The 26,393-nt window shown below is 38.4% G+C and overlaps 1 protein-coding gene across 1 annotated transcript in view; it reads left to right on the top strand.

Moving 5' to 3' along the window:
* Positions 1–26,393, top strand: part of LOC118904403 (dynein heavy chain 8, axonemal) — a 325,133-nt gene that overhangs the window by 146,669 nt on the left and 152,071 nt on the right. Inside the window, exons 43-55 of the mRNA XM_036870462.1 lie at positions 396–482; positions 573–680; positions 1,922–2,056; positions 3,687–3,848; positions 5,845–6,091; positions 6,221–6,462; positions 6,550–6,690; positions 8,019–8,256; positions 11,899–12,041; positions 12,961–13,095; positions 13,872–13,994; positions 20,512–20,725; positions 25,373–25,482. Of these exons, the coding sequence (XP_036726357.1) occupies positions 396–482; positions 573–680; positions 1,922–2,056; positions 3,687–3,848; positions 5,845–6,091; positions 6,221–6,462; positions 6,550–6,690; positions 8,019–8,256; positions 11,899–12,041; positions 12,961–13,095; positions 13,872–13,994; positions 20,512–20,725; positions 25,373–25,482 (2,085 nt within the window). The remainder of the gene's footprint in view (positions 1–395; positions 483–572; positions 681–1,921; positions 2,057–3,686; positions 3,849–5,844; positions 6,092–6,220; positions 6,463–6,549; positions 6,691–8,018; positions 8,257–11,898; positions 12,042–12,960; positions 13,096–13,871; positions 13,995–20,511; positions 20,726–25,372; positions 25,483–26,393) is intronic.

The raw sequence follows: 26,393 nt of genomic DNA, 5'->3' as shown, positions 1-26,393 counted from the left end.
TGTCAATGATTGTCCAGCAGCCAGTGGTGATTCTGGTGCTCTCGCAAGAGGGAGTGAGAGCACGTCCTTCTACTCCGCCATCTTGGTTAATCTCCTCTATTTTCTTAATAAATAGATACACAGATACTTAATTTTTGCTACACAGAGTGGTGTGTGTGTGTTGTGCATGTGTGTGACTTTATTAGTATAACAAAAATGGAACTATGTAAGAGGGAATGATGTGACATTAATAAATATGGATGATCCACTACACATTTTTGTGAAAATAGGGACATTTTATGAATCTAATGTTTTTCAATACCCTCTTAGAATCTGACTTAGGGATTTGAAATGTATTTGTATTCATGAAATGAAAATTATATCAACAATTAAAATTAAATAACTTTAATTTTTAGAACCCTGGATATGCTGGGCGCCAGGAACTACCAGAGAACTTAAAAATTCAATTTAGAACTGTTGCTATGATGGTTCCTGATAGACAGGTATGCATCAGGATTTAAAAGCATAATACAGTTTATGTTCTTTACCTGTTTTTCACTAAAGTTGAAAAATCTCACTGTATTAATTTTCAGATCATTATGCGAGTTAAACTTGCAAGCTGTGGTTTTCTTGAAAATGTTATCTTGGCTCAAAAGTTTTATGTACTTTACAAACTCTGTGAAGAGCAACTTACTAAACAGGTAACTTTGTATATCTATTTTCCCCCTAGCTGAAAACTTGTTTTTTAACTTTGCAATTTTACCTTGATACATGCTAATTAGGGAGTTAAAAAATTCCTTGACTCTTTTCTAAAGTATATTTATAATTAATTTGACCTATTAATTACGTATTTTTATTTTATTTTTTTAAAAAAATTATTTATTTATTTAGTTTATTTTTGGCTGCATTGGGCCTTCTTTGCTGTGCACCAGCTTTCTCTAGTTGTGGCGAGCAGGGGCTACTCTTTGTTGCAGTGCACAGGCTTCTCATTGCGGTGGCTTCTCTTGTTGTGGAGCATGGGCTCTAGGGTGCGCGTGCTTCAATAGTTGTGGCTCGCAGGCTCTAGAGCGCAGGCTCAGTAGTTGTGGCGCACGGACTTAGTTGCTTCGCGACGTGTGGGATCTTCCCGGACCAGGGCTCGAACCCGTGTCCCCTGCGTTGGCAGGTGGATTCTCAACCACTGCGCCACCAGGGAAGCCCCCTAATTACGTATTTTTAAAACTTTCTTAATTTGAAATAATTATAGATTCACAGGAAGTTGCAAAGAAGTGTACAAGAGGTCCTGTGCACTCTTCACCCTGCTTCTCACAGTGTTGATATCTTATAACTATAGTACAATAACCAAACCAGAAGATCAACATTGGTACAATAAACAGAAATTACTAAGACTTCACCAATTTTTCATGCGCTCATGTGTGTGTGTGTTTGTGTGTGTGTAGTCCTATGCAAACATGTGTAGATTCATATAACCACCATCACAGTTAACATACACAACTGTTTATCACCACAAGGTTTCCTCCTGCTACCCCTTTATAGCCACACTCACCTCTCTCCCAAATCCCTATAGCCCCTTGTAGCCCTAATATTTTCTACATCTCTATAATTTTGTTATTTCAAGAATATTACATAAAGGGAATCACATAGTATGTAACCTGTTGGTCATGCATTTTAAATGGTTGCCACTCAGACTATCAGACTGTATTGTTCTCAAAAGATATTTAAGGTGTGAACACTGTATCATACAGCTTGATCTTTCCAGTGGAGTGATCATTTTTCAGTCAAAGGAAGGGCGGGAGAATTGAGCTAATAAAACTTTGCCACTCAGCCACTCCAAAACTATAGTATATAAGTATCAGAATATCTACCTATATGTAATACATAGTGAGTCTACATTTAGAATTTTTCAATTGAATAATCTTTTTTCTTTCTTTTCTCATCTTAGGTTCATTATGACTTTGGGTTGAGAAATATTCTATCTGTACTGAGGACACTTGGATCTCAAAAAAGAGCCAGACCAGAAGATAGTGAATTAAGCACCGTCATGAGAGGACTAAGAGATATGAACCTTTCTAAATTGGTATCTTTCTTCTCTGAATTAATTTCTCTTTCAGGATTTTGACCTGGCTGACAAGTGGGGGTTGGCTCATGTGAAGCTGTTAACATTAAAAATTGCAGGGAAGTGGGACTTCCCTGGCGGTCCAGTGGTTAGGACTCCACGCTTCCACTGCAGGGGGCACAGGTTCAGTCCCTGGTTGGGGACTAAGATGCCACATGCCGTGTGGGCATGGAAAGAAAAAAAAAATTGCAGGGAAGTTACCACTGAGCTGAGCTTTCAGAGGAAGGCAACCCCCCTCCCCCACAAAAAAACCCCATGGCTTTGTATGACCCACATGGGCTGGAAATGCATCCTTTTATCAGTTGTGTGCCGTGAAACAGGCTTCATCAGTGGGCTCCAGCCCCCAAATGTCAGTCCATTATTCATAATGTAACACAGATTCTAAATATGAAAATCTGGATTCATAGGGAACCATGAAAGCTTTTTTCGCTTTCTCTGTATGTGACTAGCTTAGCTAGCTATGTCTCTCCCAAAACACCAACACCATTTCTGTTTTCCAAATATGCATTAAAAGTTTGCTGTAGAGAGTATAATAATTATTTCACCGATTTCATGCTTGTCACAATTACAGCCAGGTTGTTTTAAACTGGTTGACAGACAGGTTCATGTGGCTTTTATTCAGGGGCCTCTATATGCTACGTATCATGTCCATGCCCTGGGAGTACAAGGTTGAGAAAGAAATGGATCTTAGGAGCTCGCATTCTAGTTACAAAACTAACAACTAACATCCGTGTAGTTCATGACTATTACAAAACCTATTCAGGGGTATTGTCTTGTTTGAGTCTTACAGCCACTCTGGGGGATATGGGCAGCTATCGTGCTTATTGCCATTTTCCTTACGGGAGAGGCACGTGTGTAGGACTCACCCATAATCACAGTCAGTTGATAAGCTGGAACAAAAGTCCACGAGACTCTCTGATGCTAAATCCTCTGCTCCCTCCAGAGTATAGCTCACTGCCTCCATTAATAATGGTACTCCTGAAACTTCTAGACGAGAGTTCCAGAAAGTATCCGGAGACCCTCCCCCACCAGAGAATAAGGAAAAATTCAGAGGGGGTCAGCAGTTGGGCATGGGGTGATCTCGGTATTAAAGATGTGGTAAATAAGGATTGGAGTCCATTTACTCCAACCTGCTGCTTTCAAGAGAGACAGAACGCTGCTCTGATGCAGTTTTCCAGCCAGTGTTGGATGAGCCAGATGTAACCCTGTAACATGCAGGGTTACAGATCTTTTCCTAATTTAAGTGAAGTATTAATACTCTCTTCTTATGGGATTGGGACTATTACTTGCATGTTTTTAAGGTTAGTGCATATACCTGTCTGTGGGAAGCAGAACATTCATAGGATAAAGAAATGAGATCAGACCTTGGAGCAGTAGACTGGAGAAGACCTTGAATGCCAGGGAACTTTGGGTGCAATGCCATAGGTAACGTGGTTTCCGTGGTGGTGTTTGGGAGAAAGTACTAGAGCATACACATGTGGCTAGGAGAGTAATAAAATGGTTCTTTGGGCATGAAGTGATAAGTGCTGTGAGCTTCTGCTACAAGCTTCGTTGTTGACTGAGTGAGTAAATTTGTTCTCTGCCACCTTAGATTGATGAAGATGAACCCCTGTTCCTCAGCTTAATCAATGACCTGTTTCCAGGATTACAACTAGATAGTAATACTTACGTGGAACTGCAAGCTGCAATAACCAACCAGGTTCAACTGGAAGGTTTGATTAACCACCCACCCTGGAATCTCAAACTTGTGCAGGTAAAACATTTTTAATCTGTTATCAGTATGATGCGCAGTGGGAGTTGTTAAAGATTGTCATTTGAAGAGAAGAACTTGTGAAATTAGTCTTACTTAATGTAAACGTTGAAACTAAATTGAAACACATCATTGCAAGAAGAGTCCTCAGTGAGAGGTGTTGGTCCCAGGGATGTTAGTGTAGATTTATACTAATCAAGCAGTTACTGAAGTTACTTACACCTGATGAGGTTAGGTTAGGTGGTAACCAGAATCTCGAGAACAGTTGGGAGGGGATAGTAGGTTATAAAAACGCAGGGAGATGGAATGACCCAGCTGGCTCTTGTGCCAGTCGGGCAGCATCTCCCATAGCTGGGGGCCTTCATAGGGCATGGAGCCTGAGGAATCTGGGCGTGGTACTTTGCTCCTGCTTTGTGTGTGGGCATGTTCACACCTAAACTCAATCCTTTGCCTGTGTCTCTTGGTGTGTTTCTGTCCCTAACATTTCATCCTTGTGACAACCTACCAATGATTTTACCAAGCAGAGCCAAGAAGCTGTAGCAGAGACGCTGAATTAAATCCCCATGAGCTTGATGCATTGGGGGTATTTTCCAGGGCTTTTGGAAAATGAAGGTGCCGAAATTGTGGAGAGTGTTAAAAACTGCATTTGAAAAAGAGCGATTCTTTTTTTAACTTACTCTTCTTGCCACATCGTAAGCAGTTCAAGTGTATGAGACAGATCCAAATCTTACAAGGAAATATATAGGGAAAAAAAATCAAAATATTTTTCATCATCTGTGTTTTGGAAACCATTAAACATTTTTTTCAAATTTCTGGGAAAACATAATTTTACATGTGATATGTATACAGTATATTGAGTACTGAAATCTTAGTCACCTCAGTTGGTGGGGCACTAGAATATTGTGTTTTTGTTTAATGTCAAACACATCACTGTTGAGTATAATATGGCCAGTGCCTCTGCTGCTTTTAAACTGTGGATTACAGAGGTAATACATTTCTACCTAAAATGTTAGGAGGATAACTCAAATTTTACCTCTGATCAGCTGTGAGACCTTTGAATTGTTATTTTTATTAAAAGAAAAGATAGACAGGATATTGTAATAGACGCCGTCCATGTTCTTACTATGTCTCCTTGAATCTCTTTTACCATATCCATGCGCCCCTTCCCCGGCTTCTAACACTGTGATTCCAATCCCACATATATATACCACTCTCTGCAGGAGGGTTCACCAACCCCACATTTTTTGGCAGGCACAAAGCGCAGGCAGTGCATGGGAGTTAATTTTCCCCTGCTCCCGAAACAACCTTCTTTAGTGAAGGACTTGTGGGTGATGCAGTAGGAAAGTCAAGCTCTCCTGCTTCCAGATGGAACAAACACAGAGGTGTAACTTATGTTCCAGAGTGCCCCGCAGGGCCAGTCTTAAGTCTCCCTGCTACAGGATTTTGTCCTCAATCACACCTTGTTTGACCTCTCCCCATTTTTTCCTGCTTCCTTTACTCCATTAAAAGTTTCCCTGGTGAACACTCACTTGCACAGGAACCCTCACCTCGAGCTGTGCTTCTGGGGAACCAGAAGGCTGGTGCGTGTTTAACTTGGGTCTTGGTTGAGTTGGTTTGTATTGCTGCTTTCCACCACCGGGGGGCAATAGCACCACACAAACTGCTCCTTATGCATCAGCAAACTAAAATCACAAGGAACAGTAGATTGAGACCCCAAAACTAGATCCTGAATTAATTATTTCCAAAATGTAATTAAAATTCCACATTGTCATTACTTTATCACTTATATCATTTTATAACGTGCCGCTCATTTGCTATCCACCTCTAGTAAAACAAAAAAAAACATTTTTGGGGGGCATATTCTCTTCTTTTAAATAGTGAACAAATTACTTTAATGAAAAACCTATTTAAAGCTTTTAAAATTTCTGCACACAACTTCTATGAATGTCAGCAAGAGACTCATAAGTTACATCTTTCAATTGATTATCTCATTGTGTAGTTATATGAGACGTCTCTGGTACGCCATGGTTTGATGACTCTTGGGCCCAGTGGTTCTGGGAAGACAACCGTTATAACAATCCTGATGAAGGCACTAACAGAATGCGGAAGGCCTCATAGAGAAATGCGAATGAATCCAAAAGCTATTACGGCTCCTCAGATGTTTGGCAGACTGGACACGGCGACCAATGACTGGACAGATGGGATTTTTTCTACTCTGTGGAGAAAAACATTAAAAGCTAAAAAAGGTACACATAAACTCTTTTCTGGTGATCATTCTTTTCCCCTGCCAGTTTATCAATAACACAGTATTGGTTTAATTTTCTGTTTTGATTATCTGCAGGTGAAAAGTGATTTTCTGTTTTCATTATTGGCAGGTGAAAACATTTTCCTCATTTTAGACGGCCCTGTTGATGCCATTTGGATCGAGAACTTAAATTCCGTGTTGGATGACAACAAAACCCTCACACTGGCCAATGGCGATCGCATCCCCATGGCCCCTAACTGTAAGCTTTTGTTTGAAGTCCACAATATTGAGAACGCCTCTCCGGCCACGGTTTCTAGGATGGGCATGGTCTACATCAGCAGCTCTGCTCTCAGCTGGAGGCCAATACTGCAGGTGGGGACGACAGACCCGCAGAAGCGCGTTCAGTGTATATCCACGTCTCACTCTCTTATAAACAGAGACTCTGTTTCTTTGCTGCAGGCGTGGTTGAAGAAACGTACTATACAGGAAGCTTCTGTATTCCTAAGTCTGTATGATAAAATATTTGAGGATATATATACATTTATGAAACTGAACCTCAATCCGAAAATGCAACTCTTAGAGTGCAACTATATTGTGCAAGTAAGTATTTTTCTTTGTACATTCACTACTTAGATGTGAGATTCCCCCCCCCCCACCACCACTCAGTTGCAGTTTTTAGGTATCTGAAATGGAAAATTCACACAGTCCCATCAAAATCTTTTTGTGATGTGGAGGTGAAGGCTCTGAGAAATTTGATTCCTATTAAAGATCTTATTGACGCTCTTACTGCCATCTCTTCATGAGTTTCACTTCCCAGGGCGGTATTGTCAGGGGAAGAGGAATGAACTGTCTTTCCCACCGTCAAGCTTAGTATAACCTTCCCAGAAAGAGTGTCCAAAAATGAGAGTAGACTAAATAAATAAAGCTGGAAGTTCTACAGAAAAGCACAACAATGAGCTGGTGGCAGGCAGGAAAATTTGGGTGGCAGTCTTGGCTTTGCAAATTTACTATATATATTAGATAGGGAAAACCTTTGAACAATTCTCCAAGTAGTTTGTAGAATTATGTTTTTCCCCCTCTTCTCAGTTTTTCTTATTAGTCTTTGGAAGAAACAGAACTAGTCATAGATTTTTCAGAGGCTCTCCTGATTCTAGTCCATAGGTGATCTCTCATTATCCCATTCTAGTGCTTTGATTCTCTCTTAGTGTGAGGGACGTCAGTCAGGGAGGGTGGGTAGCTTAGAACTGATACATGAGGCCCAAATGTAAGTGCAAATCTTATCTTGAAATAATTTTGTTATGAAAGACAAAGGATGTCTTACTGTAGATACATTTCTTTCTGATGCCATATGGGGTTTGGCACACTTTTTATTAAAGGGGCAAATAAGTGTTTTAGACTTTGCACAACTTTCTGTCTCAGCCCCTCAGCTCTGCTGTTGCATTGCAAAAGCAGCCAGACACAATGAACGAGTGTGACTGGTTTCAGTAAAACTTTATTTGCCAAACAGGTGGCTGGCCCCTGGGGCACAATTTGCTGAGCCTTACAACATGTTAAAATAAATAAAATCTTTGATCTATAAAATTTGGAATAACCAAACTTTAGAACCAGAAACTACCTTAGGAAACATCTAGTCTAGGCCTTTTGCTTTTGAGATCAGGAAACTGAGACTCAGAGATGTTAGTGGCGTGAGCTGGGGCACCTCCAGATTCCCAGTTTGGTGTCCTTTCTGCTAGATCATGCAGTCTGCCTAAAGCAGAATGGCCTTTCTTCTAAATGCTGCTAGCTGTAGGACACTGATCAAGCAATATCTGGAGATATATTTGTTTTCTTCTCTCTTTCTCTCCTTTTAAATTTATTATCATTTTTAAATGTTTATTTAAAATATCTAAATATAAAAGTTTATTTTATTGTATTTTAAATATTTTCAGTCTCTCAATCTTCTGGAAGGTTTAATTCCCTCCAAAGAAGAAGGTGGCATTTCATGTGTCGAACATCTTCATAAATTATTTGTGTTTGCTCTAATGTGGAGTTTAGGAGCCCTTCTGGAATTGGAAAGCAGAGACAAGCTTGAAGCCTTTTTACGAAATCATGAAAGCAAGTTAGACTTACCAGAAATACCTAAGGGCACAAATCAAACCATGTATGAGTTTTATGTTACTGATTATGGTAAGCACAGTGACTTATACCTGAAACAAAATGACATTTTTTTTAATGGGAAAAAGATAAACTCCGTAAACTCTTCTGTGGGGAAATATTAAGCCAATCATGAATAACATAATTGCTAATACCATTTTTAAAGGGCATATATGCAAGGAACAGTAGGATTTTGCATATGGGCCAGGCTGGGAACAGTTATAGAAACTCTTGACTTCTCCTTCTTTTGCAGTGGTCTCAGTGAAATCTAACATAAATAAGTTAGCAACACTTCTTACAGTATCTATTTTCTCTTGCTTGAAGAGGAAGGGTAGCCGTATAGAGAACACAGATTCTTCATGTTGCAAAGCATAGTAATGCTCATGACAGATCAGTCTTAGAACTTCTCTGTTGGAAATGTCAGAATAAACAGAGAATGAACCAAGCAGATGGGATCCTACTTACACGTAGCAGACTCGGCAAAGTCCAGTGCTGTCACCTCAGCCCCCTAGCCTCCTGTGTGTGGTAGGGCCCAGCTCACCTCTCCCTAAAAGAAACTAACAATTAAATGCACCCTTAAATCTAGCTATGAATTCTCTTAGAATCTAGAGCCAATCCAAAGATGGTTCTTTGAAAAGATCGATAAAATTCGTAAATCTCTTACCAGAGATATCAGGGAAAAAAAAGAGAAGACATAAATCACCATGATTCAGAATGAAAGAGGGAACATTAGTACAAACCCTAAAGACATTAAAAAATAAGAAGTGAATATTAGAAACAATGTTATGAAACTACATTTGACAATGTAGATGAAATGGATAAATTCTCTGAAAGACACAAATGACCAAACCTCATCAAGAAGAAATAGATATCCTAAATATCCCTATATCTACTAAAAATTTTTGATTTATAGTTAAAAACCTTCCCACAGAGAAAACTGCAGGCCCAGATGACTTCACTGGTGAAGTACATCAAATTCTTAAGGAAGAAATAATACCAATTCATTCTACATAAACTCTTCCAAAATATAGAAAATGTAAGGAAGAAACACTTCCCATCCCACTTTATAAGGGTTTGTAAGTGCTGTCCTGATACCAAAAACAGAGAAAGACATTACAAGAAAAGAAAACTATAGACCATTATCCCTCAGGAATATTGACACACCTTTCTTAATACAATTTTAAGAAATGAAATCCAATAGTATATAAAAGGATAACATATTGAGTTCCAGTGGGTATTTATTCTAGGGATGGAAGGTTGGATTAGCATTTAAAAACCAGTCAATGTAATTCACTATATTAATAGACTAAAAACCAAACAAATTATATAGTCCTCTGAATCATTGCAGAAAGAGCACTTGGGGACTTCCCTGGTGGTCCAGTGGTAAGACTCTGTGCTCCCAATGCAGGGGGCCTGGGTTCAATCCCTGGTTGGGGAACTAGATCCCACATGCCTGTCGTAACTAAGAGTCTGCATGTCGCAACTAAGAAGCTCGCATGCCACAACGAAGATCCCACATGCTGCAACTAAGACCTGGCATGGCCAAAATAAATAAATAATTTTAAAAAAAGCATTTGATGAAATTTAACATCCTTCCATGATAAAACAGTACACTAGGAATAGAAACTTTATCATTCTGATAAAGAACATCTGCAAAAAAGCTAACATTATACTTAATGGTGAAAGACTGAATACTTTCTTCCCAAGATCATGAACAAGACAAGAATATTCCTTTCTCACCACTTCTATTAGACATTGTACTAAAGGTTCTAGCCAGTGCAATAAGGCAGTAAATAAATAAACATGAACAAACAAATGAAATACCTATAGATTGGAAAAGAACAAGTAAATCTCTCGTTATTTGCAGATAATATAACCATCCTCGAAAAAATTAGAACTAGTAAATGAGTTTATCAAGGTCACAGAATGAAAGAACAATATATAATAATAATTTGTATTTCTACATGCTCACAACAAATTGGAAATTGAAATTTTAATATACCATTTAAAATAGCATTAAAAAATGAAATATATAGGGATAAATTTAACAAAATATGTGTAAGATTTGTATACTGAAAACCACAAAATTGCTGAGAGAAATTAAAGAAGTCCTAAATAAATGGAAAGATAAATCACGTTTACAAATCAGAAAACTCAGTATTGTTAAGATGTTATTTCTCTCCAAATTGATCTATAGATTCTGTGCAATCATAGTGAAAATCCCAATAGACTTTTTTTGGTTGAAATTTATAACTGAATTATAAAATTTTATGGAAATGCAAAGGATTTAGGATAACCAAATCAATTTTTAAAAAACAAAGTTGGAGCACTCATACATCCTGATTTCATTAAAATTAAAATTAAAATCTATTTTAAAGTCACTATGAAAATAAAGTTCCCATTCCAGCCACAGAATGGGAAGAAATGTTTGAAAAATATATATCTGATAAAAGAATTTTATCCAGAATACATAAAGAACTCTTGCAATTCAATAATAAGTGGACAGCCAATCCAAATTTCTTAAATAGGCAATAATTTTAAATAGATGCTACACCAAAGAAGATTTATGAATGGTGAAAAAAGCACATGAAAAGATATTCAACATGACTGGTCATCAGGGAAATCCAAATCATTACACAGCCAGTAGAATGACTAAAGTCTAATTAATTTAATGGCTAAAATTAAAAGGTTAATAATACCAAATATTGGAGAGAATGTGGAACAAGTGGAGCTCTCACATCCAGTAGTATATCCACTTTGCTAACTACACAATGGTACACAATATACAGCCACTTTGAAAAACACTTTGGCAGTTTCTTAGAAGTTAAACATGCACCTAACCATAGAACTCCATAATTTGCAAGGAAAGTTGAAATTGAGGTTATTCCCCCAATGATGAATGTTTGCTTTGCTACTATCAAATGTGTGCTCCTCTGCTCTCTTTCCATGCATTCTGTATACACAGTAACTTTTTTGGTACAATTCTGAATCATGGTATCTTTTGGAAGATCTTTAAAATGGCAGTTAAATTCAAGAATGCAATACCAACAATGCAAGTCATTCGATTTAAATGGCAACAGTATGAACATCTCTCATCAAGTTTGCATGGCCAGCAGCGATTCTGACATAATAGATTGAAAGGAGGTTCCAGAGATGATAAAATGTAAATAAAATATTTTTCTTAGAATTGATGAAATGCACTTACAATAATTATTATAACAATAATATCAGTCAGTAAATTAGCAGTGACTATAAGTCAGGAATTTGGGCACATTATTAACACTAGTTTCAGGGCCAGGTTTATTTTTTCCCATTTCTCATGGCAAACATCCTATGTCCAGTAATCTACAATCCCTTTTTTGGTCTTTCCCATCCTTTTAGTTAATGTGGTTTTCCTAATAGATACTAAACATATCATTGGTTGTAATTCCATTTCAGACCAAGAGCTCTCTAGATAAATAGTTAGCAATTTAAAGCTGACTTTGTAAAGAGGCAAAAACAAATTTAAATTATCAAATGCCACATACATTAGATAAGCAGATATGTTAACGTGTTTTACAAAAATGTTTTAACTGTTTATATATTTCTGTTAATTGGTTATAGCACTTGTGTTTTGTATTGAGATAAGTTCTGAAGAATGCAGTTTTATTAAGATCAGTTTTAATTATTGTATAGGTGATTGGGAGCATTGGAGTAAGAAACTTCAGCCATATTATTATCCAACTGACAGTGTTCCGGAATATTCATCAATTTTGGTTCCAAATGTTGACAATGTTAGAACAAATTTTTTGGTAGACACCATTGCAAAACAGCATAAAGTAAGTTTGATAGTTCTGTCGACTGAAAAAAAAATGCACAACCTAAAAGTTGAGAGTTATGTTTTATTTGGTGGACATTCTTAGGACTTCCAGCCTGGGACACAGCATCTCAGATAGCACTGAGAAAAATGTTCCAAAGAGACAAGGCGGGTGGGGGGAAGCCAGAATATACAGAAGTTTTTGCAACAGAAGACCAGGTAGATGGAACATCAAAGAATTACTGTTAATGAAAAAAAGCCCAGACATCTCAAGTTATGGAATTTAGCGCTTTTCTGGGTATGGGAAGATGCAAGAGTCTGGGCTCACTGAAATCATCCCTTTGGTATGCACCTCAGCTATCTGGGGCCAGTATCCTGTGTTTTCTCTTCCTGAGTCTCCTCAGAGTGCACCGTCTGGGTGGCTGTAATGTAATGGCTTCATGGCTGCAACATCCTCGTTTACTGATATGGCAGGCAATATTTTAGTTTTCAGTTTCTTAGATGATTGCAAACCATGTAAGAAACACATCCCTTTTTACAACTATTGGTGGAAAAATTAAAGTACAAGGGGCCAGAGGTGGTGTCATTTCAGGGAAACCTGTTTGGTAAATGAACTCCAGGTCCCAAGATTCACTCCAACTCAATCTTCCCTGAAATGCTGACTTCCAGCGTGCTAAGGAAAGTGGGTATCTGCTTACAAAGTCCTTCCCATGGTTACGTGACTGCTCACCCACACTTTCTTCCAGCACTTTTATAGCATATATGTTACATTTAAATCTTTAATTCCACTAGGATTTACTTTGATGTAGGTCTAATTCTTAAAAGTAATCAAAAATTAGTTGTATTAGTTTATAGAATGAAAGAATGGCTACTAGAACCTTAATATATTTAAAACTAAACATCTTATAACACCTTTCAACATGATTATCCTATGATTGCAGGCTGTTTTACTCACGGGGGAGCAGGGAACTGCAAAAACTGTAATGATTAAGGCCTATTTGAAAAAATATGACCCTGAAATACAGTTATCTAAAAGTCTAAACTTTTCATCTGCCACAGAACCAATGATGTTTCAGGTAAAACCCATCACTTGCTGTAGTCATTATCATATTAAATATATTAAGTGGTTGATACAATAAAATCTGTATGCAAATAAAACATTGATATATATATATATATATAGTTGTCCCTCTGTATCCATGGGGGATTAGTGCCAGGATCCCTGCTGGCATCAAAATCTGTGGATGCTCTAGTCCCTTACATAAAATGGGTAGTGTCTGCATATAACCTGTGCACATCCTTCCGTATACTCCAAAATAATCTCTAGATTCCTTACAATACCTAGTACAATGTAAATTCTATGTAAATAGTTGTAAATGCAATGTAAGTGCTATGTAAATAGTTTCCAGTGTGAGACAAATTCAAGTTTTGCTTTTTGGAACTTGCTGAGATTTTTTTTCCAAATACTTTTGATGGAAGTTGGTTGAATCCAAGGATGTGGAAGCCGTGGATATGAAGGGCTGACTGTATATATATATTTATCTCAAAAGAATTGGTGTTGAAGTTGGCATTCAGCTGTTTAACCTTCCTAAGGCTGACACTGAGGCCAAATCCAAATAGCATGTTTTGGCCTAATACTGAAGCTGAAGCTGAACATTGGAGTGTCTTTTAATATAAATTAATGATTAATATTCCAACTTATTTTTTTAAGTTTGCAATATTTATTTTAATAACAATATTTACACATATTAAACAAATAAGTCAATTATATTCTACTCTGAAAAGCATGTTCATCACTTTTAGAAATAGATTGAAATGTAATGCATAAGACAGACCATTTCCTTTTCTCTAGAGAACAATTGAAAGCTATGTGGATAAGAGGATGGGAAGCACATATGGGCCGCCCGGAGGCAGAAAAATGACTATATTTATTGATGATATTAATATGCCCGTGATTAATGAATGGGGAGATCAGGTAGGACTAAAATACCTCATGTAGATTATATTTAATCAGGATTCTTAGTTATATATGAAAAGATCAATAACTGTCACTTTATTAAGCCTAGTAACAATTCTCAGTCTTTTTTGGCTTCTTGGTTATAGATGACATTCTTCCTTCTTGAAATCCCTATATGCTTTCCCCCAACACTCCCTTCTGCCTCTCTGGCTGCTTGATTTCAATGTGCTTTCTGGCTTCTTTCTTCCTTTCCCCAGGGTTTTATCTTTGTTCTCTGATTTCCCACTCTATATACTCTCTCCCAGGAGTACCTGAAGTTTAGAAAACACTTTTTTTTTTTTTTTTTAGCTGTGCCGCACGGTAGACGGGATCTTAGTTCCCTCACCAGGGATTGAACCCGTGCCCCTGCAGTAGAAGCACAGAGTCCTCACCACTGGACCACCAGGGAATTCCCAGAAAACAATTAAAAAAAAAAAACCCAAAACTCTGCCATGCACCACTGTCCTACTTGTGATCGTCTGTCATCCCCAGACTCACTCCCCTTAGAGGACCTCACAGTTGCTGCCAGGGTTCTGCCTGTTCCTGATGGGATCCCCAACACGTCCTCCCACCACCGTCTACTGCCTCATCAACACCATTCATCTAGAGCCCACCAGGACCCGTCACATCCCTTCCACCCTTTATCCTGGTTCACCTCAGCCATCACCAGGATGTCAGGACTCCCAGGTCTGTCCGTGCTCATCCTGACACTAATCCCCATCAGTTCTGCTTGGCCCTTGTCTGGCCTCATCTCCTACTTTCCCCACTCCTGAAAACTTTCTGTGTGCCCTTGGCAGCCATGGTTCATCCACAAAATCCCCTGTAAATTCAGCTTCTTCTCTGAGCTTTTCCCTCACCTTCTTGCTCTAATGGAAACCCAGGATGCTGCTTTCCCTGCAGACTTCTCACCTGGAGGTGAGGGAGATGTCCTTCTCTGTTCTCATTGCCCTCTTCCCTGAAAACCTATCACTCTGACCTCACACCCACATGTTGTTGCAGTCATCTTGGACCCTTGGGTCACACCCGTCCCTCCCTGAAGATTTCAGTCCCCGGATGACTGTTACTCTCTCCAGGGCTGTCCCAGTCTGCAGGGCCAGCTTCATGGTGTGCACAGTGTGCCAGTGTGCCATTGCAGAGGGATTCGCACTTCAGAGGAACTTGCACGTGGTTTAATGCTCTGCTGTCACTGTCTTGAAATTCCTAATAATGATTTTTGAATAAAGGCGCTTGAATTTTCATTTTGTCCTGAGCCTCACAAATTATGCAGCCAGTCCTGCCTGTCATAATTCTCAGTGATGCCAAACAATATCTACATACATGATCTTGACCTCTTAGTTCCTTGACCTCAACTCCTCCAATGATCATGTCTTCCACTCCTTCTGAACTTACTCATTCATGCAGTCGTACCCTACACCTTGTCATTATCAGTAACTGTGATCCCTTCATTATCTCAGTTTCAAGCGTTTTATTCTCTGATCACATGTCCACACTCTGTAGCTCATTCCCTCTACTACCCAGACTACAGATGGAGCTACCAGCCATTGTTCCTACCATCATTAAATTCTCCTTCATTTCTTCTCATTTTCTCGCTTCCTTCCTTTCCAGCTAAAATTCCATAATCCATCATTATAATCACGGTAGCATGCACCCTCTACTCATCTGTGAAAGCCTTAACCACATTAAATCCTTGTTAAGCCTCTTTGCTCACCAGCCACCTGCACCTATGCAGCCAAACTTGGCTGGAGAAAAACACACAATACTGCTTAAAATCACTTTAAAATCATGATTATGGACCTCAACTGAGCTCATAATACTACCCAGCAATTATACTGCATGTTTTGTGTTATTTATCTTTATCCTGTCTATTCCTATCCTACATTTACATTCAGGTTCCTTTCACACCATCTTTTTCTCAGACCTTGGACACCTTCATTTCCTTGCCCCCAGCTGAGCATGAAGTGCTACAGCCTTCTTCCTATTCCACTGAGGACATTGATTGATTTTTTTTTCCTTTTTCCTTTTCTTACTATCCATTTACTGCAGTCAATTTCTGTGTTCTAGTGGTTACCCTAGACAGTACATCCTACATACATAATCAAAAATAAAGATAATCTAACACTTCTTTCCCATTTTGTATATCCAGTGACCTTTGAACACTTTAGTTTCCTTTATCTTTCTCCTGATTTATAATTTTATTGTTGACTTGTATTTTAAGTCTATGTCTCTATTTTTATTTTTTATTAGCATAAATTATATTATTCACCTTTATATTGTGTTATGCCAGTTTTATTTATTTTTAAAAGATTTTTTATTGGACTATAGTTGATTTACAATGTTGTGTTAGTTTCAGGTGTACAGCAAAGTGAATCAGTTATACATGTACATATATCCACTCTTTTTTAGATTCTTATCCCATAGAGGTTGTTACAGAATATTGAGTAGAGTTCCCTGTGCTATACAGTAGGTCCTTATTAGTTATCTATTTTATATATAGTAGTATGTATATGTCAATCCCAATCTCCCAATTTATCCCTCCCCCCATTTCGCCTCTGGTAGCCATGAGTTTGTTTTCTACGTCTGTGACTCTATTTCTGTTTTGTAAATAAGTTCATTTGTATCATTTTTTTAGCTTCTGCATATAAGCGATATCATGATATTTGTCTTTCTCTGTCTGACTTACTTCACTCAGTATGATACCTCTCGGTCCATCCGTGTAACTGCAAATGGCATCATTTTGTTCTCTTTTATGGCTGAGTAATATTTATATATGTACCACATCTTCTTTATCCATTCCTCTGCTGATGGACAATTAGGTTGCTTCCATGTCCTAGTTATTGTAAATAGTGCTGCAATAAACACTGGGGTGCATGTGTCTTTTCAAATTATGGTTTTCTTCAGATATATGCCCAGGAGTGGGATTGCAGGAACATATGGTAGCTCTATTTTTAGTTTTTTAAGGAACCTCCATACTGTTCTCCATAGTGGCTGTACCAATTTACATTCCCACCAACAGTGTAGGAGGGTTCCCCTTTTCTCCACACCCTCTCCAGCATTTATTGTTTGTAGATTTTTTTTTGAGGATGGCCATTCTGACCAGTGTGAGGTGATACCTCATTGTAGTTTTGATTTGCATTTCTCTAATAATCAGTGATGTTGAGCATCTTTTCATGTGCTTTTTGGTCATCTATATCTCTACTTTTAAAGTGAACTCCCATGAGGCATTATTTTTACTGTTTTATATATTCACTCTTTGTTTGCATTACATACTTCTTTACCACTTTTTTTACTCTTTATTCATTCTTAGAACTTCCTTAGGAGAAAGTCTATTAGTGACAAACTCTTAGTTTTTTTGTTTGTTTGTTTGGTCTGCAGAAGTCTTTATTTCATCCTCTTTATTTGAAAGACATTGCTGGATAGAAAAATGTAGGTTGGCAGTTATTTTCTTTCATCACTTTAAATATCTGATTCCTGTCTTCTGTTTTCCTTGTTGCTGTTGAGAAGTCAACTACCACTTAGTCATTGCACCTCTGAAATTAATCTGCATTTTCTCACTTGTTGCCTTAATTTCCTGTGATTTTTTCTTTTTTGAATTATGTTCCTTGGTGTAGATTTATTTGTATTTATTTGCTTGGGATTCACTGGGACTTATGAATCTGTGGTTTGGTCTCATGTCAGTTCTAGAAAATTCCCAGTTCTTATCTCTACAAATATTGTCTCTGCCTCACTTTCTTTCCCTTCTTATCAAACTCCAAATGTATATTAGACTTTCTTCTTTGCCCTCTATGTTTCTGTCCTCCTTTTCTATACTTCCCAACTTTTTCTGTCTCCAATACTTAGTCTAGATAATTTCTCCTCTCCTGTCATCCATCTCACTAATTTTTTTCTCTGCTTTGTCCAATCTGCTGTCAAATTCATCCATTGAGTTTTAATTTCAGTTGCTATTTGATTCTTATTTTCTTTCAAGTGTGTTGTCATTTTTATTCCTTGCATATATTTTCAAATCATTGTCTATTTCTTTAAACATGTTGAGCATAGTTGTTTTAAAGTCTATGACTGTTAATTTCAGCATCTGAAGTCTATATGGGTCTGCTTCTGCTCTCTGTTGTTTTAATAGTTCTTGTTCACGTTCAAACTGTCTTGTTTTCTGTAAGTACCTTTGACTGCTTGCCAGGTCATTGCCCTTAAAAAATTACCTATGGCTGTTTCTTAAAGCCTAGGATGAATGTGTCCTCAACCAGACAGGTTTGAGTTTTCTTCTGTCAGATCCTTAAGCGCTTATTCAGTCAGGATCATCTCAAAGCAAGGTTAACATTTGAAAGTCTCTGGCCCACTTAGGCTATGCATACCCATGGTGCAAGTCTGTGCAAGTGTCATTCTGAGGCTACAACCTCCCAGGGAAGGCTTCTTTTTCTTTTTTCTTTCCCTTTTCCTCTCCCATTCATCAGGGATCCAGGGCAGATAGACCTCTCAGCAGTTCCTGTAAGGTGAGGAGAGAGGAGGCATATTTGATATCATCTATAAGATGAAAAGCTCCTGAATTCAGACTTTTTAAATCCAATTAAGGATGTCTTGTTGGATCTCAAACTTAACATGTCCAAAACTAAATTCCTGTTACTCCCTAAACCTGCTCCACCAACAGTCTTCTCCATCTCAAGAAATAGCAACTCCACATTCAGCCTGTTAGGAAATCATGTCGACTCCATCTTCAAACTATATCCAAGATTTGACTGCTGCTCATCACTCCATTGCTAACATCTGGTGTGAGCCGCCATCTGTCTTCTTGATCATTACACATGCCTCCTCATTGTCTCCCCATTTCCCTTGCCCCTCTCAATCTATCCTCATATCAGCAACCAGTTAAAACATGTGTCGGGGGACTTCCCTCGTGACACAGTGGTTTATCCACCTGCCAATGCAGGGGATGCGGGTTTGATCTCTGGTCCGGGAAGATCCCACATGCCGCAGAGCAACTAATCCTGTGTGCCACAGCTACTGAGCCTGTGCTCTAGAGCCCACGAGCCACAACTACTGAGCCTGCATGCCGCAACTACTGAAGCCCACGTGCCTAGAGCCCATGCTCCGCAACAAGAGAAGCCACCACAATGAGAAGCCTGCGCACTGCAACAAAGAGTAGCCCCTGCTCGCCGCAACTAGAGAAAGCCCATGCGCAGCAACAAAGACCCAACACAGCCAAAACAAACAAACAAACAAACAATAAATGTGCTAAATGGTGTGTCACACTCCTCTGCTCAAAATCCTCCCGTGAGACATGTAGCATATAAATGCCAAAATCCTTCCTGAGGTCTAAAGACCCTACACTGTTTGATCTTATCTCCCCATGATTCTCCAACCACATTTACTGATCCTTGTACACACTGGGTATAACGTTCACTAAGAGCCTCTTCATTTGCTGTTTCCTCTGCCTGGAATGCTTTTCTCCTAGATATCTGAGTGGTTTGCTTTCTCACTTCCTTCAAGTCTTTGGTTATATGTCATGTGAGGTGAAGCCTTTCCTGCTTCCATATTCAGTTACATCCCTGAGCACTGCCTATTTCCTTTCTCTGCTTTATTTTCTCCAAAGGGACTTACACCATTTTATTTACACACATACATACATACAGGCATGCACGTGTACATTTTGTCTCCTCCACCGCAAGAACGTTATGCTCCATGAAGACAGGGATTTTTGTCTATGTTACAACAGAGCCAGACACAGAGTAGTGATTCATTAAATGTTTCTTGAATGAAAGAGTGTCATATTACAGGGGCTTGTGTGTCTTCCACTCAAAGATGCCCAATAGGAATTTGGATATACAGGTGTGGAGTTTAGAAGAGAATCTGAAGCTAGAGTTACAGAGTTGAGATTCTTTAAGATATAGGGTTGAGATGGCATTCCCTGAAACAGAAAAGAGCCAAGGATGGAACCCTGTAGAAGAGTTACATTTGAGGGATGAATGGAGAAAGAATGGCTTGGGAAGCGATCCAAGGTCTCAAGATGAGCCTGGAAAGAACTGAGCCTCTAAAAACAAGAGAGGAAAAAATTTCAATACGGAGGGAACGTTAGCAGTGGTAGAGGCTACAGAGAAGAAAGATAAGGATGTAAAATCCAATACCAAAACATTCAGGAGTAAAACTATCCCATTTTCTGATTTAAGGTATTTTAAACAGTTGAATGTGGAGTGTGAAAGATATAAAACTATAGTAAAACTTGTAACTCTGAGAACTCTTGTAATTGTACCAAATATTCTGTAACTCTCCTATCTAGATTTATCAGCGTGGTAAAGAGTACATTGCATTTGCACCAGGCATATTCAACTTACAGTTTAGGGTTTATGGGTGGTATCATTTAAGTCAAATTGCCTTGAAGGCAACATTCACAAACACTTCATTGATAAAAGTTGAGCGTTTTCTTCTGATCTCATCTGTACTATTTTATAGGAGCTTTGGAGGAAATGATAGCGATGTGTTACTAAAATGTTACTATATAAAATTCCAGATAACTAACGAGATTGTGCGACAAATGATGGAAATGCAAGGAATGTACAGCTTGGATAAGCCTGGAGATTTCACTACTATTGTTGACGTACAGCTCATAGCGGCAATGATCCACCCTGGAGGCGGTCGAAATGATATTCCACAACGTTTGAAAAGACAGTTTACTGTGTTTAATTGCACATTGCCTTCAAATGCTTCAATAGACAAAATTTTTGGTACGACTATTCTTGGTGTTTAATTTTTTATTGCATTACATAATGGACATAAACCATGCAAAACTTTATTTAAGAGATAAAAAGGCCCTGTCTGAAGTAGGGATTAAGTATCCGAAATGGAGAGCTAAATACCAGGGACTAAATACTAAGAAGACTCATGTTTATAGCTTATTGTAAGACTCAGGGATATTTAGAAATAGCCTTGTTGAAGGTTGGCTTCAGAGGTAAGCAAACCTTTGTGTTTTGGTTTTCTTGACACGATTAATCAGAGAAATTTGGGCTAATGAATGATAGCCCATTGATCACAGGTTGACAACATAATATACTAAGTCAAATGTAGCACTTTGCTATGTTAATGAAAATGATATTTTGACACCAAATTTAGGCTCACATAAACCATTCCATCAAAATTACGTACATGAAGACATATAAGAGAAACTGACCCATACATATGTGGTCATTAATTATTTGACATAGCAAGTACTGTAGATCAGAAGAGAAAGGCAAACTTTCAAGAAATGGTACTGGGATATTTAGTAATTCTTACGTGAAAATAATTGAAATTGGACCCCTACCTCACACCAAGCATAAAATCAATACAGAAGGATTAAAGATTTAAATATGGAAGGCAAAGCTGTAAAACAATGGAAGAAAATATGGGAAAATATTGGAATGATCTCTGGGTAGGAAAGAACCTCTCAAATGAAACTCAGAAAGCATAGACCATAAAGGAAGAAAATGATAAATTTGACTAGATTAAAATTAAGAGCTTTTGTTCAGTTAAAAAGCAACATTAGGGCTTCCCTGGTGGTGCAGTGGTTGGGGACTCTGCCTGCCAATGCAGGGGACATGGGTTCGAGCCCTGGTCCGGGAAGATCCCACATGCTGCAGAGCAACTAAGCCCGTGTGCCACAAGTACTGAGCCTGCACTCTAGAGCCTGCAAGCCACAACTACTGAGCCCACGTGCCATGACTGCTGAGGCCCGCGTGCCTGGAGCCTGTGCTCCGCAACAAGAGAGGCCACCGTGATGAGAGGCCCACACACCATGGCAAAGTGTGGCCCCCGCTCGCCACAACTAGAGAAGGCCTGCACACAGCAATGAGGACCCAACGCAGACAAAAATAAATAAAATAAATAAATTTATACTTTAAAAAAGCAACATTAAAAGAGTAGAAAAAAGACAAGTTGCAAAGTGGAAGAAAAAAAATTTCAACACATGTAACAAAGCAAAAAACTCAGTAATCTGAATACTTCAAGAAATCCAAAGAATCAATCAGATAAAAAGCAAACATCCTCATATAAACATGGACCAAAAGCCAGGAACTTTAAGAAGAGGAAACCATATGACTAATAAACAAAGGTAAAGATGATAAACATTAGAATTCAGGAATATGGAAATTTAAAACACCAGGAAAAAACCATTTTATAACCACTAGATTTGCAAAAATGAAAAATTCTGACAAAAAATCAGGCATTGGTGAAAATGTAAAGCAACTGAGACTCTCTCCCCTGCTGGTGGGAGTATAAATTGCTATGAGCCCTTGATAATGACTGGACATTATTACTGGTAGTAGAACATGTGCACACCCTCCGCCATTCCACTTCCAAGTATATACCAGTTCACCGTTTTCTTCCTTTATGGTTGTGCTTTATGAGTCTCATTTAAGAAGTCCTTTCCTACCCAGAGGTCATACAGGTATTTGCCTATGTTTCCTTCTAAACGTTATATAGTTTTGCCTTCAGTATTTGAGTCCTTAACCCATCTGTAGTTGATTTTTCACATGTGCACCAAAAGACTTACATAAGAAGGTTCATAGAACAGTGTTCCTGACAGCAAAAACCTTGAAGTAACCCAATTATGTATTGACAGTAAAGTCGGATAAATACATTGTGGCGTGGGTGCACCGTGTAATGCTCTAGAGCAGTGAATGTGAACAAACACAGCTATGTGCTTCAACATGGGTGAAGCCCAGAAATACAATGTTAAGGGAAAAAAAGCATCACAGAGGAGCATATAACATGATTCCATTAAATTAAATTTCAAAAATTAAAAGGAAAAGGTTAAAGTTCAAGAACATAAGTGCCAAAGCTTTTCTTTGGAAAAGTGAGTTACTGATTCTCACCAAGTCAGAGCCCTGTCTACCTCTGGAGGGAGGAGGGATTGGACACAAGAGGCTTCTAATGTACTAGGACAATGTTGTATTCCTCAGTCTAGTGGCTGTACGTGAGTGTTTGATTATTTGTTAAACTTTTATACACTCTTTGATATGATTAATATTGAAAATGAGATATGGAAACAAACCAGAAACTGAGGCTCAGAGAAGTAAAATAACTGCCCAATTAAGGCCATATAGCTAGTGCATGGCAAACGTGTGATGCTGATTCTGTTTTCTGATTCCACATCCCATGCTTAATATATAACACATTTGTGCCACAGGAAGCTGGAGGTCTAGAATCATAGGATTTCAGGAAGCAAAAAGGCCTTACAGGCATCTAGCACAACCAACCATGACTTTGGACAATTTCACGTTCCCTCAAGGCTGCTCTTCTTTGGTCTATGTGAATGAAGCCCAGTTTCTTTAGCTGACCCACCCTTCATAAACCTGCTATGCGTCTCTGAGCAGATATTCGTATTCATTTTCCTCTGAAAATACCATGCTCAGAACTGAACATACTGCTCAACATATAGTCTCACAGGGACGAAGTAGAGTTAAATCTGTTTTTGCAGTCTAACACCAAACACATTTTGGGACTTCAGGAACAGTCTATAACAGTAGTTCCTGAGGGTGATTATGTCAGATTGTCGCTGTGTTGGGTGTTTCCTAGGAACCATTACATCACCACCCAGGCCAGGGTGTTGGCTGACTGCAGGTCAGGAGATATGGGGGTCCTGATTTCACTTCTGTCAACAACCAATCTGTGTGAACTTGAACAGTTTGCTTTACTTGTCTGTGCCTGGTCTCCTTATCTGTAAGATGAGGAAGTAGTCTCTAAGTTCTTTTCCAGCTCTTCTACTCTTCAGACTGAGGGCTGTTTTACAGGTTCCAGAGCCAGGTTTCCTGGGTTCAAACCTCAGATTCACCCACACACAAGGTGGGTGACCTTGGGCAAGTTACTAAACTCATATTAAAATGGGAATAATAATAACCTCTAGGTCCATCTGTGTTGTCACAAATGGCAAGTCATGTCAGACAGAGAAAGACAAATACCTATGGTCTCACTTATACATGGAATCTGGAAAACAAAACAAATGAACAAACAAAACAAAACAGAAACAGACTCATAGATACAGAGAACAAACTGGTGGTTGCCAGAGGGGAGGAGAATGGGAAAATTGAGTGAAATAGGTGAAGGGGATTCAGAGGTATAAACTTCCAGTTATAAAATAAATAAGTCACAGGGATATAATATACAGAATTAGGAATATAGTCAATAATATAGTAATAATTTTGTACAGTGACAGATGGCTACTAGACTTACTGTGGTGATCATTTCTTTAATTGAGGTATAGTTGATTTGCAATGTTGTGTTAGTTTCATGTGTACAGCAAAGTGATTCAGTTATACATACATATGTATCTATTTTTTTCTATTTCTTTTCAAAATGTTGAGTATAGTTATTACAAAATGTTGAGTATAGTTCCCTATGCTATACAGTAGGTCCTTATTAGTTATCTATTTTATATATAATAGTGTGTATATGTCAATCCAAGTCTCCCAATTTATCCCTCCCCCCCATTTCCCCCCTGGTAACCTTAAGTTTGTTTTCTGTGTGTGTGGGTCTATTTCTGTTTTGCATATAAGTTCATTTGTATCATGTTTTTTAGATTCCAATATAAGCAATATCATATGTTATTTGTCTTTGCCTGGCTTGCTTCACTGAGTATGGTGATCTCTAGTCCCATCCATGTTGCTGCAAATGGCATTATTTCATTCTTTTTGATGGCTGAGTAATATTCCATTGTATATACGTACCACATCTTCTTTATCCATTCATCTGTCAGTAGACACTTAGATTGCTTCCATGTCTTGGCTATTATAAATAGTGCTGCTATGAACATTGGGGTGCATGTATCTTTTCGAATTGTGGTTTTCCCTGGATAAATGCACAAGAGTGGGATTGATGGATCATATGGTAACTCTATTTTTAGTTTTTTAAGGAACCTCCATACTGTTCACTATAGTGGCTGCACCAATTTACATTCCCACCAACAGTGTAGGAGCATTCCTTTTCCTCCACACCCTCTCCAGCATTTATTATTTGTAGACTTTTTGATGATGGCCATTCTGACCAGTGTGATGTTTTAAATTTGAATCACTATGTTGTACACCTGAAAATACCAAAATATTATATGTCAACTATACTTCAATAAAAATATAAAAAAATGGGAATAATAGTAATATCTACCTCAGATTCTTTCTCATAGGATGTTGGGAGGATTAAAGGAGTTAATACATATAAAATGCTTATCAATGCATACTAAGCTTTGCTAGCCCCACTGCTGACTGCCAGTCTTAGCGGATTCCTTGAGAGAAATTCTTCACATCACCTAGCTTAGTCATCTTGTAATGATTTATTCCCTGGGATAAACATGTACCTTGTGATCTTATAGTAACCTCGTACCTTCAATCTTGTTTATTTTTCAGGAGTTATTGGCTGTGGGTATTTTGATCCTTGCAGAAAGTTCAAACCCGAAATATGTGAGATGATTGTGAATTTGGTTTCAGCGAGCAGAGTGCTGTGGCAGTGGACTAAGGTACAGAATCATCTGTTGTCAATAATCAGAAAAAAAAAAGTCAACAGTTATTCAGCCTAGTTCTGACCTCATGGCTCATGAAGTTATCATCACACCATGGGTAGTAGTGTTTTTCTGGAAAAGACAAATTAGGTGCTGAAGTAGATTTATGACACCTTTTCCTTCCAGGGAGCAAATATTCTGACTGAATGATGCTTTCCATATGTATGAGATATTACTGTAAACCAGACACGGCATCCAGGATAAAGTAGAGTTTTGCTGAAATGAGAACACTGCTTTTCCACTTGTTACTCTGATTTGTAACTCTTTGTATGTCTGTCTTCCCTACCTGCTGCCAACAACCAAACTGTGTCAGATACTCAGATGTTCACTGACTGAGGGAATACATGGATTTCCAGATATTCTTAGCTAACCAAGACTTAAAGTCCAACTTGTGGATTTCTCTGAGGTGGAGCATGAATTAGTAAATGGATGGAATGTACTCAACAAAATAGTCTAGATTTTAATACAGAGGTCAATGCCCTAAGTAAAACTCAGTAAGCATTGAGGCTGTCACCATATGTCTGAAGGCAGACTCATGAAAAACCAATTAAGGGTAGGTCTGAGATTTGGAAAAAAAAAAAAAAAAAACAAGGTTGATATATTTGCTAAAAAAGTTGGTGAAGGAGATGAGGATTAATTGTCATAGTTCACTATACATTCATTTGGCCACTTACACACCATCTGGGCAGAAGCTTATGTCCTGGGGAAGCTCCAGCATGGAGTTTCAGAAGGTCTGAGTGTCTGAGATAATTTTCTGTGGTAAGGTCCATCTATTTTCCAGTGGGGCTATTGTTCAATTTAATGTGCCCATATACATATTTTTCTGGAAAGCTTTGGCCTTCCTGGTATCTTTCCATCAAAGCTTCTTT

The sequence above is a fragment of the Balaenoptera musculus genome, chromosome 11, assembly GCF_009873245.2.
Source record: "Balaenoptera musculus isolate JJ_BM4_2016_0621 chromosome 11, mBalMus1.pri.v3, whole genome shotgun sequence".
Classification (NCBI taxonomy): Eukaryota; Metazoa; Chordata; class Mammalia; order Artiodactyla; family Balaenopteridae; genus Balaenoptera; species Balaenoptera musculus.
The sequence above is the reverse complement of the archived record's forward strand: the minus strand, read 5'-3'. Positions and strand labels throughout refer to the sequence as shown.